At 40.9% G+C, this 15,702-nt stretch overlaps 1 protein-coding gene across 1 annotated transcript in view; it reads right to left on the reverse strand.

The window, feature by feature from the left end:
• MNAT1 (MNAT CDK-activating kinase assembly factor 1) overlaps positions 1-15,702 on the reverse strand; it is a gene marked incomplete at its 5' end in the record, with an annotated part of 110,939 nt that overhangs the window by 79,873 nt on the left and 15,364 nt on the right. Inside the window, 3 exons of the mRNA XM_009332753.1 lie at positions 2,514-2,617; positions 11,392-11,465; positions 13,162-13,314. Coding sequence (XP_009331028.1) covers positions 2,514-2,617; positions 11,392-11,465; positions 13,162-13,314 — 331 coding nt within the window. The remainder of the gene's footprint in view (positions 1-2,513; positions 2,618-11,391; positions 11,466-13,161; positions 13,315-15,702) is intronic.

Consider the following 15,702-nt stretch of genomic DNA (forward strand, 5'->3'; position numbering starts at 1 on the left):
TGGCTGGAAAGCTGCCTGGCGGAAAAGGACCTGGGGGTGTTGGTCGACAGCCGGCTGAACATGAGCCGGCAGTGTGCCCAGGCGGCCAAGAAGGCCAATGGCATCCTGGCCTGTATCAGAAACAGTGTGGCCAGCAGGAGTAGGGAAGTGATAGTGCCCCTGTACTCGGCACTGGTGAGGCCGCACCTCGAATACTGTGTTCAGTTTTGGGCCCCTCACTACAAGAAGGACGTTGAGGTGCTGGAGCGTGTCCAGAGAAGGGCAACGAAGCTGGTGAAGGGTCTGGAGAACAAGTCTTCTGAGGAGTGGCTGAGGGAACTGGGGTTGTTTAGCCTGGAGAACAGGAGGCTGAAGGGAGACCTCATCGCGCTCTACAGCTACCTGAAAGGAGGCTGTAGCGAGGTGGGTGTCGGTCTCTTCTCCCAAGTAACAAGCGATAGGACGAGAGGAAACGGCCTCAAGTTGCGCCAGGGGAGGTTTAGATTGGACATGAGGAAAAGTTTCTTTACTGAAAGAGTGGTTAAACATTGGAACAGGCTGCCCAGGGAAGTGGTTGAGTCCCCATCCCTGGAAGTATTTAAAAGATGTGTAGATACGGTGCTTAGGGACATGGTTTAGTGGGCATGGTGGTGTTGGGCTGATGGTTGGACTCGATGATCTTAGAGGTCTTTTTCAACCTTAATGATTCTACGATTCTATGATTCTACTGATTCTGCACGCCCGTATGACAGTACTACAGGAGAAGAACTGTCTTAGGATCACGCATGTCAATGTATTTCCAGTAGAGATGGGAAAACAGCGTTCTTTTATAAGAGCTGTTAAGATCTCAGCTACAATACTGCATTCAACTCTGGTCCCTTCTGCCTGCCAAACACAAATTCAAACCGGAACAGGCGAAGGGTAACAAAAACACCAAGAGGGACAGAGAATATCTATATTCCTCAGAAGTAAACTATTACAGTCGTCAGAAAAATTTATGTCAGTCCAAGAACGAAGGAACAATGACTGGCCATAAGAAGTTTAGGTGAGAAATTAGGACACCTTTTACCATTTAAGGAGTAAAGACATTCCAAAACCTGCCCAAAAGAGCTAGAGAGAGAAAGCACCCTTTCAGCTTTTGGGAGAGGGGTAAATTTATGGGCAAGATCATGTAGTTTTTGTAATAGCAACTGCATCAAGTCTATTATTATGTTTCAGTTGTTGAAAAAGAAATAAAAAAGAAATGTCTCCAGATCTCCAGTAAGTCTGGATTCACGCAGGCTTGTCCAGCTTCCACCAGACAACCTCTAGCACAGCAAGACCATGCAGTACAGAAAACAGAAGGCCCAGGGGGCTTGGGTGGGTACAAAGTATTGTGCTGCTTGATATGATCACACAACTAGTGCACAGGCTGTCTGCGAGTCACGTACATGAACGGAAGGTGGGCTGCAGGCAAAGCACACTATTCTCATGGTGACCCTAGAGGTTGCACCTACATTGTAAAATAAGACATGTAGCCAAAGATTTGGCAGGTCTCTTCAAGCTCTGAAGCATAGGTTATTGCACAGTGTCAGAGACAGGATAACAGATCAGAGATGGACCCCTAGGGAAATTTCCTTGCCTTTAAAAGGAAGAGGTTCAAACAAACATTTTTCAGATTCCAATCTCCTCCTGTGAAATCCTAGAGCTAAAGAAATCACTGGGAGTTTTGCCACAGACTTCAGGGGAGTGAGGATTTCACCCCTACTGATTTGAAAGCAAGTCCTTAGTGCAACTGGAATACAAACATAAAACCTTGTTATGTCACACTCTGGGCAGACATTTTCCTTCAAGAACCGATAACAATGTGTATTTTTATATTGAAAAATATTTAACAGATTAAACTCTTCTTACAGAAAGAAATGCTTGCAAGTTTATTTTTAAAGAACAAAATTATATCTGAGCCATATTTTAAACTAATAAATCTTCAAAGAACCACGTGTTTTGCATACAGATCATGTATACAATACTCCTGATATTATCAGCTCTTGAACAAAAGTTTTAATGTTTGTTTCAACATCTTTCATTTTAAATTTTGTATAAACCAGACCTGTGCTTTCCCTCAATTTTACAACCCTCTCCTGGGAGCTTCATAATGTCCGTGTCTGGATTCCTTTTTTCCTTCGGATGAGAAAGGAATGATTGTCCTGGTATAGGACTGAACTTGGTCTCTCCTGGATATTGTCCAACGGCACTGCCAGCACACATGCGGTGGTGATGTATTAGATGCAGACTTTACTGCCTGTCCTTCTTTTTAAGCCCTTCCCAAAATAAAGCGTAACTACATTTCAACTATCAATTTAATCTCTTTAAGCAGCACTAAATATCAGTATTGCAGAATATGAGCATATTATGGTTTTTGAATACAAAGTGAAATCTGCATAGCGCCTTCAGTTTTGACTTGTTTTATGATATTACAGAAAGTACTCCACTTCAAAAATCCTTTCATTCTTTAACTAATGAATAAAAATTGTAGGGGAGAGAAGTTAACTAACCAGTTTTATCTTATTTTTCTGAATGACTTCTTTGTTATCCTTCTGGTACAGTTCCATTTTCCTTTTGGTGTTCTCCAAATCCACATTGTTGGTCAAGTTAAATACTGCATAAATATTAGAAAGACAGAAAGTATTAGGTTGGCACACATGACTATGACAAAGAAATACTACTCTTATGTTCTCTCTCCCTTCTAGCACCAGATATAAACATTGCAATAACAGAACTTATTTAAATATTCCCTGTAAAGCAAGACACAGTCTGCTAAATCACTGCAAACTTCAACAGAAGCCAGCAGAGTTCCTTTAGTTTCATACATATGTAGGAGATGAAAATTTGAGTTTTGCATCCTATTTTGTGATACTGATAATGATACACATGAATAATCATAATATTATTCGTAACACATTGACCTTTTCAAGTAGCAGTTACAGCTAAGAACACAGTGATTCCTATAAAATTAAATTAGACTAAACACATACATATTAAGATAAGGTTAGAAATTAAGTCATTCCATTTCATTAGACTATCTAATGCACAAAGACTACAGAGACTGTTCGAATTCTCAGGTACACAAAAAATTTTCCGATCATTTGATAACTTAAAAGGCACCAATGTACAATTACCTTTATTATAAGGAATCTGCAGATGCATCCAGATTAATAGGTTAAGTGACATTCTTTTGATGTCTCTCGATAGTGACACACTATATCTCACGTAATTATGAGCAAGCAGGGTCAGCCAGCAAGCTCCATAGTTTAGCACAACATTCCCAATTATCTACACATGGCATAGAAGATACCTCAAGAAATTGAACAGTTTCTATAATCAACAGCTTGAAAGATGTAGATGGTTTGGATGATTAGTAATTTGATACAATGCCTGAGCCTTTCACCTCTAGGTCACTGGTTCAATTGTGGGTCAAGTGAATTCCAACTGAAAGCCATTATCACTGGGAAGTCACTTGGTGATCACCATCCAGAGTGGATGCTGGGCTCATGCCCATGGCCTTAAAGCTATTCAAGACTGCCAACGTACAGCACTCAAAGCCTCAAAGAGCTTTGTCACATGGCTACAGTAAATTTACAAGAGCAGCACAGAAATTTGCACTGCCATTGATAAATCCTTCGCAAGAAAACAGCAGCACAGTGATTGCGCTAAGTCAAACCCTGAGGAAGGGAAGGAGGTTCTAGTGGAAATGCCAGCACGGGACTTGGAAGATTTTGGTTCAGTTCTCTCCTCCTAGGTTCTCAAGCAACTAGGGCCAAATGAACCCTGGACACATGCACCACTGCCAAGTCATTTGTATAAGTAAGGCTGCTAGAGAGAAACAGAAGGAAGAAACATGAAGTCTGTTGTTACTCATCAGCATAGCACACATCTCAGTTTGGTAAAGATGATATCCCTTCTTTCATCCTCTCCACAGGTAACATGGCAGAAATGAGCTTTTAGGAGGATTCCAGGTAAACCAAACCATGAATAGCCTAGACTGGCAAACCAGTTGAGAGCAAAGGAAACAGCAAGAAATCAAAGCAGGGAGCAAATGAGAAAAAGAAAGCACAGAAGGCCCAAAATGCTAGAATTGTGGGATACAGCTCAGTTCTACAAAGCCAGCTGTATAGCAGCTCACTCCTGCCAAAAAGGGGCAGTCCTGCTCTTACGTCCCTCTTCCCAGGCACACGACACCCTTTCCCCTGCTCTGACTCCATGACTCCCTGGATGCTTTGCAGTGTCAACAGAAACCCTCCAGTAACATGAACTGGCTCAACAAAGGGGCCGGACAAGTGCCAGAGATGGTACAAGGGAAGTAATAAAAGTGTACAGATGGAAATAGGAATACTCTCTTTCCAGGAGTACTGAACCACCACATCATCTTACTCTTATCAAAAGTATGCAGTCCTTCCTTGAACTGCAACAAAAAGGGCTAGGGCAAGATACAGCTGAAGAAATTCCTACCCTTAAGCAAACAAACAAAATGCTGTTATTTATTCCACACACACCCCTTTTCCAAATAATGAGCAGTATCAAGAGGACTGACATTTTAATTCAGCCTGGCTCCTAAATCAGCTGAACTATTCCACCCCCACTTCAGAAGGAAGATCTGAGATGGAGGCTGGTTTTGTGGTTTAAGCATTTGATTGGGAATCAACACCCGAGTTCAATTTCCAACTTTGCTACTGTTTCTGCTGGGCCTCTATACTGGAGGTCTCCCACCAGTAAGAACCAGGAGTAGGGGAATAAAGCTTCCCTTCTCCTATACATAGTCTGCTCTATCTCCGTACTATAGCTATATGCAGCACCTATCTCCGTAGTCTTGATCTCATCTCAGGTTGGAACTTCTGGGCACTGCTATAACCCAAACAAGCCATTCAAAGTTCAGCTCCTTGGTTTTTGGAAGCAAGTTACCCATTTCAAATGTATTTATTTTTTTCCCTCCAAAAGGCATAACAACATTTTCCAATTTCATATTGCAACAAACATGCACTTTCTGGTTGTAGCAACATTTCCTTAGCAGAACACATTATTTTAGTCTAAATGTTTCATATTTTAATGGAGATTTGACCTCCAAAATGCCAGCCTACAGTTCCCAGCTGACAAGCAGCTTAATATTTGTGTATTACGGCAGAGAAGAATTGTCATGTGAAAATGCTGGCATACAATCAGACCAGGGCTCTGCAATGACAGCAGCTGCATGGGAATGTCAGCACTTCCTACAACTTAAATCCACACACCAGCTCTCTAAACTCTTCAATGACGACACGAGAAAGAAATAGCATGAGACGTGCTGTGCTAGCAGGATGCCCAGATGCCACCTTCAGGTGCAAGAGGAGGAGCAAGATGAGATGCCAAATGCCTTTAGGATCCTGAACATCTTGGGTATTTCTCTAAAAATAATCCAGCAACAAGCTGATGATCTAGGTTTTGCAACTATTGCTGCTTGAAACGTTCAAGGTTTGGGTTTTTTTCCCCTCCTTTCTTGGTTATCTTTAATAGGTTCAACTAGTCACAACCTAGACTTGTAAAACAAAAACCGTAAGATTTAAAACTCATACTGGGGCAAGTAGGCAAATTTTAGACATATGCAGATGCCTGCCTTTATTTAGAACTACTTAAAAAAAGTGGGTTCATTTTTCTACTTGATATCAAGTAACATTTCCATGTAAGAGAGATGTTTCTGCATTAATGTTTAAGAAATCTTCAATATCCACCTGCATAGCCACCTTAAACGCCCACTGCTCTGCTTGCAGCAAGGTGAAAGATGGTTTATTTCCCCTTCTGTTTTCCTGCTGTGGCTGGAACCAAACCACAGGTAAAACCCTCTCAACAGTCAGATCTGCTCATACCATGCTGATTCTGCTCTGTCAGTCTTGCTCTACTCTGTCACTTGAGGATATGGTAGGACGCCAGCGATCAGAAAGATTCATACTTCCAGCACCCTCAAAGGCCAGAGCAGATTTCTCCCACTGAATATTGATTCATAGTCATTGAAGAGGAACATTATCTTGGTCCTAAGCATCTGTCCCTCAACACTAAGTTGTCCACATTTCGAGACTTAAAATTCTGAAGAGCTACATTTTGTTGCAAGTGTTAAGACCTGGATGTCTCTATATCAACATCAGTGTCAACAGTTGTCCTTTAATAAATGAAAAGAGTATCCTCCCTCCTGCAATAAACACCCTAGCAGCAAAACAAACGATGCTTTTTGACATTCCATGGTTATCAGTGGCCAACCAGCCAGCCAAAACATCTTCCAACATATTTTTCACGAGCTTCAAATGTCTTTTCATCAATATTGAGAGAATACAAATTCAGCTGACAAGTCCATTTCATAAGGGGCACTAGGCCACAAAAAAATAATTAAGAGATTATTTCTTTCTCTTCTCCCTTGTCCCCTCCACAAGTTACATGGCATTTAAAAACCAACACGTATCAAATCAAAGAACAGTCACTACTAATACTCAACATCTTACTTTTTACATAGCTAGGACTATGCAGTATTTTTTTTTCATTTGGTCTGCTTTGAGTTTTGCCAGAAATTTATTTTAAATATAATTCTTGCAAATGTTCCCTTTTTAAAAAATACAACAAAACAAATTATAAAACTAGAAGAACCAGAAAGAGTTAAAAAAAAAAATCTAAATCATATGCTACACCTACCCTGAAAAAAGTATTGGTACAGATCTGAATATGACTGGCAAAGCAGATGGCTAGTTTGAAAAGGTTTCAAAGAGAAGCCAGACTTATTTTTGTCCGTGTTGAAATATAGCATAAGCCGATATAAGAGGCCTAAAACCCTTCAGGGAAAAGAAACAGAAGCTGTTTTGTATGCAACAATTATTTATCTACTTATCCATCTCACATTGGTTGGTTTATAAAATGACTTGCCTTGAGACATCTGTTGAGGTATAACAGGAAGACTATTGTGTTTTTCTGAAACATTTCATTCTATTTAGGTAAAACTCCCTACTTCTGAAATTCAGACTTTACAGGGAAACTTTTGCTGCTTTTCAAAACAACAACATTCATTATGCAATTCTACAACAAATGGAAAAATATTTTCTTAGTTATAAAAGAAAAAAGAAAATGAGACAAAAATTTTAATTATATGGCACAATAACTTGTCCAGAGTCACAGCGGTATGAATGAATGTCACTCCACTGCAGGACTTCAAGTCCATCAAAATCTCCCTGGTTTAGTCTGAGATACTGCAAATTTTCTGAGACTTCTCCTCCTAGTTCCTTAAGAGACAATAATGTTACCACGTAAAAATATTTGCTATTCAACTATTAGGAACACTCCCTCTCTGGCAAGACAGGAGATGATTACTCTGATGACAGTGTTTGATCTGCATTGCTGATATAAGCCCGCTGAAAATTTTTAAATTAGTAAGTATTAGTTTGTTATAAACAATATTCCTCCTACCCTGCTACAAACAACTCCTTGATCATCATCTTCATAAATCACCAGCTAGAGACCAGGAATGGCAGGAGAGCAACTGCTTGGGGCAGAGCGCTATGAACGGAGACACAACCACATCCTCAGTCTGGCCGGGGAGTCCAAAGCTACTGCAGCACCTTCTGTTGGTGCTTTCGATGCCTGGGCCAATCTCTGCCCCTGTACTTTTAAGAGGGGTAGGAGTGGGGTGAGGGGGAGAAAAGATGAAACAGAACTTAACAGGTCCCTTCCAACCAACATTTCTGTGATTGTAACAAAATAATTACCAGGAACAAAAGAAACCCACAGCTAAGCCAGAAAAATCTAGTTAGGTATTAATAATTATTTCTGTTTATCCTCAGTTGTCTTTTATTGGGACAATAATTTTCCAGAAAAATACCTTAGCATAGTAATAAGTGATTGAAATCACTCAGCCCCATCGGCCTAAGAAAGATCATTGTGGCTGGAACAGTGTGGTACCGAAATCTTTGTTCAGATGAGATGACTGAAATGGATCTTTGATAAAGCAGCCCAGTTTCCAGTTGGGTTATTCCCATTGTCAGGACCAGCAATACCATCCTCATGCACACACAGAGAGGGAAAAAACCACAAAATAATAAACAACAGAACCCACGAGTGATCGTAGATACCAAAATCCTTTCTATCCAAAGATCACTTGTGAGATAAACGTTCTGAGCAAGACAAGTCACTAGGCAGCTGGTATTGCATAAAGTCTTAGAGGAGTAACGAGATACAGGAATCCAAAGGGCACAAATACAAGTAGTCTCCTTCCAAGTTGAATGTACTGGATGTTTTTTAAAAGCAATAATTACTACTAACAATTGTGTTGCGGTAATGCCTAGAGGCCTCAATTCAGGTATCAGGAGAATGGTGCCAGGCAGTGTGTATACACATGCTAGGAGGCGGGCCCTGCTCTGGAGAGCTTACACACCAGGTTTTGAAAAACTAGCTACAGACAGACTCTGGGGAAGAAGAAAATCTTGGGGAAAGAAGAAAACCTTGTAGAAAGAGCGAGCAACATTTGCATGATGTCCAGAGATTGTAAACTTATAACAACATCCTAAGCTTTAACCTTGCCCCTCTCATCATATGGGCATCGACCTGACTTACTCCGATAGATGTTGTCCACACATTTCCCAAAGGCAGGTTTTAACCCTTTCACTTTATTTTTCTTCCTAGTGTTAATGACAACAAACTGTGTTTACAATGTTCTCAAATTGTCCAACTGATTTTTCTTCTGGGGAAAACTTGCTTTAAAATGTGGTTTCTATTTAGAGCCTTGTATAACACATTTTAGCCCAAAGCATTATTTCGTGGCTACAATCTAAACCACTTCAAAAATGTGTTTTTTATAAAAGAAATCTTAAAAGGTGACTACCCTAATGTTTGTTTGACCTTCCCCTCTCACACTTCTGCTGTGCCGCCCAACTCTTTTCTTTAAATAGAAAAAGTCTGTAGGTATAACAATCCTGATATGAAGGGGGAAAATGTGTTTCAAGTGGGGTCATATATCACACCAATGGAATAAGACAGTGCAATTGCTGCAAATGTTGGAGCTGACCTACCTGAAACATTTGGAAAAACTATCAGAATTGTGCCAGGGTCACATGAAGTATGCTTATACAGGATGTTTACGTTTTGTCTCTGCCAAGCAACTACTTCATTTAATCCCTCCCAACAACTTAGAAAACTAAACTTACCAGCAAAAAGAAAACAGGGTAAAGCTGCACTGTGACCTTCCCACAGAAAAACTGAAAATGTGGGGCAGTGGGAGAAAGGGGAAATCCAGCTCTCGGGCTCCCTAGCTTCCTAACCTGGCAGCTTGAACAACCACCACGAGCTACTGCCAGCCTGCTGTACATTGGCCCCACAAGGCAAAAAACTTTGCTCTGCATGACTACACCCTTTCTTTCCCTTCTTGCAGCCTAGTTTTTCCACATGCACAAGCGAACAGGGAATTCACATGCACACAAAAAAATGAAATAACTACTCTCAGCAGCAAAATGTGAAGTAACCAGAGCTGAAGACACCTTTAACACATTGTTCAGCCATGCCACACACAACATGCACAGCAAAAACACTGGAAGAATTCACACTACCGCTACATACCAGACAACTGTCAGGTGGAGAACTCTGCTCAGGAGTGCTGGCAGGGAAGGGCTTGGGGAGACAGGAACAATCTACTAAGTTTGAAAGCAAGATATGTGCAAGGAGCTTTGTCACCAGGGAAAGGAGAACTGGGCTTGAATTCTTACCCAAGCTGTTGCTCTTGAATCTAACCAGCCCTCCAGCTTCTGGATCTGCCTTAAGTTAGAAGATCATAAATAACCCCTTCGACGGTGAAAATTAAGAGCCTTCTGACTGCACCCCTTCTTCCCTCTCCTCACCCTGGCTGCTACACGAAGAAATTAGGAGGTAGTCGTACTTTCTATTCCTTTTAGTATTTTAGGTGTCCCTTTTGGGCAAATAACTCCAATTCCTAAACAACTCTATCTATTGAGCATCCACGTTATACATTTGCAGGACCAGCACAATTACAGACAAATTCACTCTTCTTCACAAGGTTATGAAGACCAGCCATGAACTCTGCTGCTTCTAAACCAAGTTACCAGTGCAGGCTCTGGAACCATTTGAAATTTAACAACCTAATCCCAAGAGCTGGAGAATCATAACATTCTGCAGAAATTGATGAGATTCAGGCAACTTCAGGCAAAACTTCAACTCCCTTGTTGCAGATGCCGAAAACCCCTGTAACAGCAGTGTAGGAAACCTGTATTTAATGCTACAAAAATAAAAAGCAAGTTTTCCTTTCCACAAGCACACAGATTCTTCCAGGATCCTCTGGCTAAGATGCAACCATTCTTTCTACTCATTCCCTCCTTCCCCTGCACCATTCAAAAAAATATACAAACAGAACTACACCCACATCGTCTCCTCCAAATATCTGGACCCGTATGAGTGTGCCTGGTGTTTCCCAGCCACGCGATTTAGCTCTCCAGCCTCAGCCTTCTAATGCCAACAAAAACACGATACATTACTCACAGCAGTAAGTGTACTGGATACATTTCTACAAAACACCATAGTGCAAAGAGGAGCAAGGGCTCCTTTGAGAAACCGAAGGGAAGTAGCATCTCCATGTTTTCCTTCAAATCACATTCACTGCCCCTCCTGCATGTTCTAACCCATCTCTTCTTCCTCCAGGACAAAAAATGAAAAGCCTCAGAAGCTCATAAAACCCAAGAAACAAACCACTTAAGAGTCACTCCTTTGAACACATCCTTGTTTTTCTAAGCAAAATCCATCACTCCACCATAAATCACAAGTCACCCTAACTAAGAAGAAAATAAACTCTGTTGATAACATAGTCCCTTCCCAAAGGGCAAAGTTCTGCTTCAACTAATCCAAAGAGAAAGAAATCAATGTCTGTTCCTAAACCACCTCCTTCTGCAAAGCAACATAAAATGCTACCACAGTGGTATGTAAGGTCATCAGCTTCAAAGCAGCTTCAACTACTGTACTTGCAGAAGCAAAAATGATGAAAGACACCATATGGCTTCTGTCATGGTAGATAAAGCTAATGGAGGCATATAATGAAAATTTCAATTTCTCCTCTCTTTGTTTAATCTTTCCCAGTGCAGCACCAACAATCCCCTGCAAGTCTTTTTTTTCAGCTATAAAGTACCACTTCCTCTTTGAATCATGTTTTTCCTCTGACAGATAAAATGTTTTACTTAACGATGTCCTACAGTTCAGCAAATATGATTAAAAACGTACAGAAAAAAGTAATTAGATAAACATCTGATACTATGATAAATCCTATTACAGAAACTCAACTTAGACATTCTCATAGGCAGCTGAGTCAGAAGATAAAAGCCTATGGGCTCATGAGCACAGCACATCAAAAAAGCAAGCATTAAGACTTACCAATTTCTTCTATTTCTTCCAGGAAATCATTATATTCACTTAGACTGGGAAAGTCATCCTCTCTTTTATTGTATCTTTGAGAGAAGAAAAACAAGTATTTGTATAACACACAAAGATACAATTTCAATTCAACAAGGCTCTTGCTGCAAGCATATTAAGTATTGACATAGTTTTATCAACTACGTGCTTTGCAGCTCTCACAACTGACCCAACGTACAGAATCTTTAAAAGGAGACAGAAGCGCTTGTTTCAAAGGAAAGGAGCCAGCCTGGCATAAATTGGTGCTATCTTTGCCTACTGTTTGCCATTTCGTTTTCCAGGGTAACAGGTAAACAGCAGCACAGAGGCTAGGATATACTAATTCCAAGCCAGCTCTTCAGCATGAGAAACCTGTTAATACAGGCAGAGACAACAGTAACACCCACAAGAAAAGCTTTTCTAGAAGTTATCAGAAAAGGGAGTTTGGCTTTGTGCCAACAACAGAAAGCATATGTCAGCAGCAAACTGAAAATGCCACACAATTATCTTATTTCATATCAATAGACCATTCCAGAACTCACTTATCCAACCCTTGATAGCTGGAAAAAGTAAAGAGATGAAGAGACAACTGGCTAGAACATGGACAGCCTCTGAAAGTCAAGACATGCAGGCTTTCTTCCCAAGAAAATACAAAGCTGAGATTCTGCCTGCTCTGTGGACCAAGATACATGACACCCAGGAGTATAAAAATCTAATCCCGAGAACTCAGGCCAAATTCCAATTTGGGGACATTTTTTCTGCCTACCAAAAACTAATCTGGCAAATCCAAGTGGGCCAAGCATTTTACAATGTTTTCTGTTCTAACTACACTTCATTCCGTGTTTAGTCAATTAAGTTGACTTCATTCCAGTTTGACTTTTGTTAACTTCCGTAGGCTTTATAATCAAACATCAAAATTATTACTACTTTCCACATCAGCACTTTGGTATTCAACGACGCAATTTCCCCACATCTCAGCAACATCATATGATTCATTCAGTATTGTACTAAGTCTTAGATAAAAGCTACCAGGCTTACAATTCACCTGTACGTTCGTTTTTGCACACACAACTCTCTCCAGGTTTGTTACATTCCATCAGACCCTCTTCTACCAAAATATCAACTGGCTTGCTTATTTTCCTTATAAAATGTTGTTTCTTGGCCACAAGGAGTGAGATGCAATTTTAGACCTCATTCATCTCAATTCCAAGAGCTCTCAAATCTGCATGACAGACTAGTAACACAAAGCTTGTGAGGAAGCATTTTCACTAACAATTGCTGTGTGAAGTAGAAAACAATGTGAACATAGCTTCTCTTTTGTCCATTTTCATTTTGAAGGGATCTGGCCTTCAACTCTCAGAACTGGTCCCCAGGGAACAAAACAATCAAGGTCCTGTTTCTTGGCCCACTCCCATGTTCACCCCCTCAAAGGGAAAGCAGCTGTAGTCCTCAATATCTCATCGTCTCCATTTAGGAGGCAAGTCTTTGCCAAAGGAGGCCACATAGAAACACCCAACATTTTCTAATGCTAAGCAGGAATCCCTCAAGGCTTAACTGAGAATTCAGCCCTCAGTTGTTGCATAAAATCAGATTCTCTGAAATCCCTCCACGTTAAACGGAGTCAAGTTTTATGGGTTGTCACTTTAAAAAAAATAAATTCTCTCCTCCATACTACTGGCGGAATAAGTTTTTTTTTTAAATGGTGATCCATGAAATACATCCACCTTTTGTTATTTAACTGGTGACACTCACATTTTCAGCACTTTCTTCCGAATTTCCACTTCCTTGTCAACGGCAGGGTCCTCAAAGAGCTGTACCCTGAAGTTACTCTTCCGCAGGGGGGTATCGCACTCCTGGCAATTCCCAGCCCCTCTCACAAACAGTAGTTCCACACAGCTCTCGCATCTGTGGGAGAAAGGAAGGGGTATAAAGGCAGATGCATGTTAAACAGTAACTGAGACACAGGATTGTCCCCCTTTTTTTGTTGTTTAAACACACACACTATAAGTACACAGTGCATCTCCCCTTGATTTCGCTATTTCTTCAGCACCCAACAGTGGCAAGGAGGCAAGGGCTCTCCACCACGGCTGAAAGGAAACAATCTCAGCAGCACAAATGCATTTATTCTCCCTGCCCAAACAACTCGGCCTCTTTGCTGAGACTGAAAGTTAATCCAAACACAATGATGGGGTTTGTGTCAAGGGGAAGCTTGTTTATTGACACCATCGAACTCATTTAGCGTGGACCAGACTGCAATATCCTTATTTACTCTAAGCACTACCTTGCTGCACAAAAAGCCCCGTTTATTTTCTTGATGCCATTCACAGTGCAAGGTATTATTCAGCACAAGCAGGGATACAAATCTTGCCCACAGCCTTCCAAGCATCTACCAGTACTACTATGGAGGAACTGCTATAATAAACGTGTGCTAAACTCCAGCCCAACACAGCTAAAAGAATCAAAATACCATTTTAACCAGTGACCAGCATTATGCAGCTCTCCTGTGCCTTCTGTTAATACTTTTAAAACTGCACACAAAATATACTTTACACAGAGGCTGCACAGAAATAAACCAAAAATACCCTTCTGGTTTTATTTCTTTTGTCTTAATGAAGACTTCAGATTTTAACAAGATGCTTGCTGACCAGTCAGTTGGCATTTAATGAAGCAAGAACACACAACAAGAAAGCCAATTTTAAAAAAAGTACTTGGGTACTAATAATGTGCAAATTTCTAGCAGAGGACACCACCTGCTGCAGTCATTTCCTACTGCTGGGGAGGCAAGGGGGTGTCTATTTATAGCTTTACTATATTGAAGCCAAAACAGTTGTACATTAAGGGCTAAGCTGTATTGTACCTTCACAAACCCAGCACAAAAGCTACGCAAGTTAAGAGTAGCAATACTGACATGGTTGCGAAGGATCTCAAACAAAACTTGCGCTCTGCTGACCCACCCCCAACTAAACTGGTTCCAGTACTTACAGAGGCAGAGCTGGCTAGAGCCAACCAGTTTTACCCAGCTTCTGTTTTCAAGATTAGAAAGTGCAAAACAAATGCAATTGTATCTTACAATTAAAAAAAAAAATCAGAGCAATTTTTTTGTTAACACAAGTAGAACTACAGTTTCAAAGTGCATCTTGCACAGCAGCTGCCAATGTTAAAGAGCAAACCTTGAATTTACTTGGACATTTTCATGCTCCAGAATTCCTTTAGTTAGAAAACCAAGCACGTTTAAATACAATTTATCTGGGAAGGGAAAGATCAAACCTTTTAGCACACTAGGCCTGAAATTCAGAAGTTACTGGGACATCAACTCAAGAAGTATGCTTCTTTATGAAAATAATTTAGCTCACCGCTATGGGAGAAGCAACACTAAATGCAAGAGAGAAGGCAAGGCAGGGAAAGGGTTTTTTCCTTCCTCCCCCAACCTGTCTGTGCATGCAACAGCCCAGTATATAAGGACAGTTTCACCGTCTCCTTCATTTTGGCAGCTCGTGCTGTTTATGTGTCTCTCTCAACACAGCAGCCAAAGTGCAGCAAAAAAACCTGCCTCCTCTGCCCTATTCTTAAGTTATAGAAAAGGGAGTGTAAAGCTACAGAACTTGGCAGGTGGATCCAAGTGCAGGTGTTTGTATTGTGGTTTTTTTTATCATGGTATTGCCTAAGGACCAACAGAACAGGGTCTTCATGTGCAAGATATCATGCACAGACAGTAGCACCCGAAACTACTTCACTTCCCCCCCCCACCCCACCCCCCTTCCCTAAATCAAAGACATTTCAAGTTTACACAGGACTTGACTATGGAAAAAATCCCTCCTTGGAAAAGCACTTTGTACAAGTGCTTCAATGCCTTCCCAAACTGGAACCAGTATTTCTAAGGCTGGAAAATAGCTTTCCATACAAAAAAAGATGAGTCAACACCTCACTGTGGGAATCCCACATCAGGTGATCACATTCTCACTCACTCATGCACATCCACCCTTATATTTATTCATAGATAATTCCTTCTGAATTCAAAAGGCGTTATATGGGACAAGTCAAGGGCAGACCTGGACTCTGTCCAAATCCTGCCTCCTCTCCGTCTCCGGACAGATTTAATATACACAGTTAGATCCCAAGCTTACTTCCCACCAGGTCTGTCATTCTTGCCCCCACAAACTGCAACCGCTTTCCCAGCAGTGGCAAACATGTTTGGTCACACGTTTCCATCCGATTCTTGAGGAAGGAAAAAAGCCATCTCCCGAATCCCTCTCAAACTAATTCCTTTTGTTTTCACTGCAGATTGCTAAAGTC

Source organism: Pygoscelis adeliae, unplaced genomic scaffold (assembly GCF_000699105.1).
Source record: "Pygoscelis adeliae isolate BGI_AS28 unplaced genomic scaffold, ASM69910v1 Scaffold179, whole genome shotgun sequence".
Taxonomy (NCBI): Eukaryota; Metazoa; Chordata; class Aves; order Sphenisciformes; family Spheniscidae; genus Pygoscelis; species Pygoscelis adeliae.